At 42.1% G+C, this 6,000-nt stretch overlaps 1 protein-coding gene across 1 annotated transcript in view; it reads right to left on the bottom strand.

The window, feature by feature from the left end:
• Positions 1-323: 323 nt before the first annotated feature.
• The window catches only part of LOC146797065 (adiponectin receptor protein 2-like), a 324,514-nt gene continuing 318,837 nt past the window's right edge, over positions 324-6,000 (bottom strand). Inside the window, exon 6 of the mRNA XM_085631498.1 lies at positions 324-476. Coding sequence (XP_085487624.1) covers positions 324-476 — 153 coding nt within the window. The remainder of the gene's footprint in view (positions 477-6,000) is intronic.

Raw genomic sequence — 6,000 nt, 5'->3', positions numbered from 1 at the left:
ATAAGAAATTTCTGTCCAGAAAAGGCTCTGAAATCACTCCTGTTTGTAAATATGTCAAATAAAGCTGAAAAGTTGGTAATATGGAAATAAAGTATTTTCAGAAAAGCAAAACATGATTAATAGAAATATATTTTGAAGTGCTTCCTTAATATGCAGAGCAGACAAACACACGCCTTTCAAGAGACTTTCAATGCAGGCTATGGAGGGAAGCATAAAGTCATTTTATTGAGGTAGTGTTCGCCACTAGCTACCCCAATGGAGCCCATAACCCTACACAGTAAGGACTGTCTTCCGGGTGCAGTAGATCTGTTATCCTTTTTCCATCATTGGCTCAGCATTTTAGAGCCCAGTCGTTGCCCATCAGGTCCGCAGGCTCCGCCAGTGGAAGAGTGGAACTCCTGCATTCGCGAAATGTAATACAGGTGAATCATCGCCCCCATCACGACCAGCACATGGAAGATCTGGTGGGAATGGAACTTGAAAGGAAAACAATAAGATGCCAAGAGACAGTGAGGAAGTGAGAGAGAGTGAGAGAGAGAGAGAGAGAGAGAGAGAGAGATAATGAAAGTGAGAGAGCATCAAACAGCACAAGTGAATACATTTCAACCAGACATGACGCAGCAAGTTTGGATTCAATAGTTTAAGAGCAGTATTGTTAAAATGGGTGCTCTAGGTCAGGAATGGCAGAGTTGTAGGGTGTATTTGTACTAAAATACTGAGAGATGCGGCTTATCAGCATTGAGGTGAACTGGAAGAGCTGTGTGGAACCTTTGCCTAAAGATGGAAGCCTACGGATTATAATTAAGGCACCCAGTTTCTACTTTTACTGATTTTTACTGATATAAATGCAGACAGAAAACAACATATTTTCTGTCTGTATTTATTTTTAAAAGTGGCTAAATACAGACAATTCTGCTCCTTGTGAGACATGCTATCCTTCATGAATTCTAGGCCAGCAGCTGAGCAGATAGAAAGCATAGGGAGTTAAAAAAAATCAGGATGGAATGTCCTTAAATACAGGCATTAGTTAACAAATATTTTGTATATAATGCAATATTTACATGTGGTGGAGTGTTTTGTTATAGTTGTCTACTTAATTTGCTAAACCTAGACAGGCATCAAATTTAGAGTGCATGTTTATTCGTTAAATAAATGGGGAAATATACCATTTTAAGACTGTTTATTCTCAAAACACAAAATAAATATGGATAAATACCAATAAGATGGCCCAAAAAAACAATATGGGGTGGGGGGTATAGGGGATGCACTGGGGGGGTTACCCATGGTACCACCCCCCTACATGTCCCTGCACTAAGTGGCAGGCACCGTGTGGTGCCTGTCACATAGTGCAGGAAAATGCACGGCATGGCACTTTAACATTGCGGCAGGTGCTGCAGCCAGCAGCACCCGCCGCAATGTTAGAGATACACGATGCGACGGCCACTGTGGCGGTCGCATTGTAATCTTATGTGCGGGACAGCCGCTTTACAGGCGGCTGGTCCCAAGCCCCACAACGATGGCGGTCGGATGAACGTCTGACTGCCATTGTAATGACCCCCAAAGATCATACTTCTTTGAAACATAACAGTGCGATCAACTGGGTGGCATGATAATATTTTGCGCTATAATCCATACCGTTCTGGCAGAAACAATTCATCTAATATATGAAAGTGCAAGTGCAGGGAACATATACAATGCTATTAGTTGAGTGATTTAGTAGCATTTGGCATTATATTCAGTTCCAGTACAAACAATCAGCAAATTCGTCAATATATATATAAACACTGGGGGGAATGCAGTTTGAACATAAATGAGGGCCACAGAGACTGACTTTTAGGCAATTGGATAGCATAATGTTAAGTTCATATTATTGAACAATGAAAGCACAACAAGAGGGGTTGGCTATGATATCATTGCACTACAGGAATTAATACAGCATGATGACTTCATATGGAATGGTCATTAGGCACTGTAACTGAGGGTTTGCCCATCTAAAATGGGAGGATTAACAAAGGCCTGACTTTTTCCATCACTAAGTACCCACAGGCCAAGTTTAGAGTGATATGATATGATATAGTGGTTCACTGACAGAATATTGATCTAAAAAATATCAAGGTAAAAAGTATCGAGGGAAAAATATAGGATACAAAAATGTCAACTTGCTACACTTTAAAAAGGTAAGTACACGAATATTGGGAAACATATTGTTTACAATAATATAGTTGTGTTAAATATTGATTTTTGGATATATATATAATTTAAAATATTAAAATAAACATATATCAAATACTAACATTGTATATTTAAACAAATATAACAAAAAAATTACTTTAAAAAAAGTAAACACACATATATAAACATTCATATATATATATATATAAAACAAATAAATAAACTAATATTTTAAATTATATTATAATTGTAAAAATCCTAAATAATATATTATAAAAAATATATGTATACATATTTAAATGTACCAAAAACATAAAATATTACAAAAAGGAAACCAAATAAAATTTAAATAAAAATTAGATAACACACATTTCTTACAATGTAATTAAAAATAATGTACAAACAAAAAAGTTTGCAAATTATAATAATTATTATTATTATTATTATTATTATTATTATATCAATGGATTATAAAAATTATAACATAAGATAAAATATTAAAAATTGAAATAAATACATATACATTTCCCACTACAATGAAAAGGAACATTTTTATACTAAATAAATATAGAAATAAGTACTCCCACCTAACACAACAGTAACAAAACTTTTTACATCACACAAAATAATATTTACTACTCTAACTACAATAAAAATCAGTTACATAATATATAACATCGCAAAATACTACAATTTACTATTCCCACTACAATTAACACAATAATAAAATGAATAATTTGTTTTTTTTTAAAAACACTACACTCAATGCAGAGGGGTATGATATGCTATTCCCACTCTAGCTGGATTGCAGAGGGGTACAATTTACTGTTCCCACTCCAATCAGTGCAAAAGCAGGGAACGTGTTTGTTTGCTGAGGGGTAAAATGTACTATTCCCACTCCAGTGAGGGCAAAAGTAGGGAAAGTGCTGGATTGCAGAGGGGTAACATTTACTATTCCCACTCCAGTCATTACAACAGTAGTGAACTTGTTGGACTGCAGAGGGGTACAATATACTATTCCCACTCCAGTCAGTGCAAAAGTATGGAAAGTGTTGTATTTTAAAATTAAAATAAATATATTATTCCCACTGCAGTTAGTACTACATTACAAACAAATAAAATGTCTACAAAAATGAATTAAAAAAATATAGACATTACAATTAAATATATTAAATGTAAACAAAGAATGAAAATTAACATTTGTAAAAATTAACAATTAAAAACATAATTATATTACAAACAATATTAAAAATGAAATGCAAGATTTTACATATAAAAAATAATCTTAAAAAATATTTATTAATACATTAAAATCATAAAATAAATGTAGATATAATTTTCTCCCACCGTCTACCCCTACAAAACTTCCAACGAAATTGGGGGAGGCGGAGCTTGTCAGGCTCCAAGAAGGCCGCAAGTTGGCAGGGCTCACCCTGAGATAGCTAAACAGACTTTCCTGTCGCTCCTGCAGTGCCCGACAAGCTGTTTACTGTGTGCCTTGCCTGAGGGATTCCGGCGTTCGAGGCGGTGGTGGGCCGAGCGTGGTGCTCTGCCCGTGGAGGTTGGACCGAATATGGGCACCCGAGCGGCAGTGTGGCCTAGTCTGGGCAGCGCGCGGCTTGCCGGGCCCTAGAGAGCATCAGGAGAGAGGTGGGCTCGCCAGATCGGGCGCCGAAGACCGCTGGCCCCCACTGGAGAGAGTGGGGCAAGCGCACTGGATTGGGTGCGTCCTCCTGTGTCTGCCGGTGGCTTCCGGGGCCTCTCCTACGCCCACTCGGGGACCGGAGCTGCTGTACCCTTGAGGAGGTGAGTGGCCTGGGAATGGCAGTGAAGGCCAGGCGGCTGTCAAGGCCAGAGAGCTCCCCCGTTACATATATTGGACACAAGCAGCGAGGTCAGGCGTGAGCAGCCTACTGCATGATTTTGGGCCTTTGCATGTTGTAAAACCAGGCCCTGGGAGCGGCTGATTCCTTGCACATCGATAAATTGAAGAGCGAAAGTGTGTAATTTGGTAATCTGGCAACTAGTGGGTCCAGGCAAAGAATGGACAGCATAGCGACAGAACGAGGCCTCTCAGGCCACAAAACATATTGGGGTGTGGAGAGCCCTGGTTATAGCCTGCTGTAGCTAGTAGGAAAAACTAAGGGGACAACTGAGGCCGTGTGGGGGACCCATGGTGAGACTAGGGGTTCACTTACAGTGTCTGGCAGCTAAGCAGACATGACGTTTAGACCATCACCCAGGCAGCTGGTGGGTGACAACAGCGGTGCCCCTTAAAGACACTTGGACCTGAATGAGGAGCCTCAGGCCTGTTTTCTCCCCCTTCCCCCCTCCAGTGGTGTGTGGTACCTCTCTATATCGAAACAGCAAGCAATAGAAATAAGCTTGAGGAATACCTTTGTACTAGACCGAGCTGCCCTTCATCCAAACTCGCAGACCAACAGCCTGGTGCCGTAAATAGGCAAAAGCACGAAGGAGGGATAATTGGCAGAACCGAAAAATCGCAGTTTAAGCTGCAATTTAAACCGAGGAAAACACCAAGACACTGAAAAAAAACCATCTGAATCTGGATCAGAAGCTGGCAACTTGCCAGGTGACATGGACTTGAAGTAAATCCTAGCTGCAATGCAACACAGCCTGAATACAGTTCATGACCTCGAATTTTAGAGAACTAAATGAGAATAGAAAAACTCGAAAAGTGATAGCACACATTAAACGCCATAAGGTCGATATTGCCATGCTCCAAGAGACTCACCTTGCCTCTAATTGTAAAATGCTGTCACATAGAAACTTTCAAGGTATTGTACACTCCTCTTTACATCGCTTGCTAGGGAAGTTCTTAAATGGCTTAATCAGGTGTTACGTTGCAATGTTTACAACTAGACTCCAACAGAAGGTACATTATAGCTAAATGCCATAAAGCGGGATAAGAAGTCATATTAGTCAATGTATAAGGTCCAAATTATGATGATACGAAAGTTTACCAGGCAAAAGACACACAGGTGCCGATCACGATCCGGCAAAAACCGGGTACGAACCGTCGGACGGAGCACAATCTCCGTCCGACGCGTACCCGGTCGTCAATTTTTACAAACAAGGAATTACGATTCGCACGGGTACACCATTACCGTACGAATCGTAAAAAAGCCCGACCGACCAAAAAAAACCTACCAATGCGATCCGGAAAAGCGCCGACCTGACGTCGGGACGCTCGCAGCCAGCCATTCACGACCCAGGAATTACGATTCGCACCGACGTCACCCCGCACGGTGAATATTTTGCGGCAGCCAAAAACTGCCGGGAAATCAGGACGACGCGAACAAGGACCACCAGTACGCGACGGACAGACGACGACGCGAACAAGGAGGACCAGTACGCGACGGACACACAGGACGACGCGACCAAGGAGGACCCGTACGCGACAGGACGACGCGAGCAAGGAGGACCCGTACGCGACAGGATGACGCGACCAAGGAGTACCAGTACGCGACGGACAGACATGGACCCGAACCTAAGAGTCATCCCTGCCCTCATAGCAGTCCACCTCCTCTACAGGTTACGACGCAGACGCCGCAGAAGGTCAGAATAACTAAGGGAGGGGGGAAAGTGGGGTGGGGTGGGGGTGGCACGACCAGGGCAGGCCACAAAACAACCACATAAGTCACACACCACACATGGCCTGGACATACCTGACTCCCATGCCCTGGTCACCACGAGGGGGTGGGGGCGTGTCCTGATAAGCCAGCGACCGCCACAACGGAAGTCTGTCACCACGCGAACCGGCAACACAACCAGACAGGTACGTCCCGTACCCACGCCTGAAGAGCG

Source organism: Triturus cristatus, chromosome 10 (genome assembly GCF_964204655.1).
Source record: "Triturus cristatus chromosome 10, aTriCri1.1, whole genome shotgun sequence".
In the NCBI taxonomy this organism is placed as follows: Eukaryota; Metazoa; Chordata; class Amphibia; order Caudata; family Salamandridae; genus Triturus; species Triturus cristatus.
The sequence above is the reverse complement of the archived record's forward strand: the minus strand, read 5'-3'. Positions and strand labels throughout refer to the sequence as shown.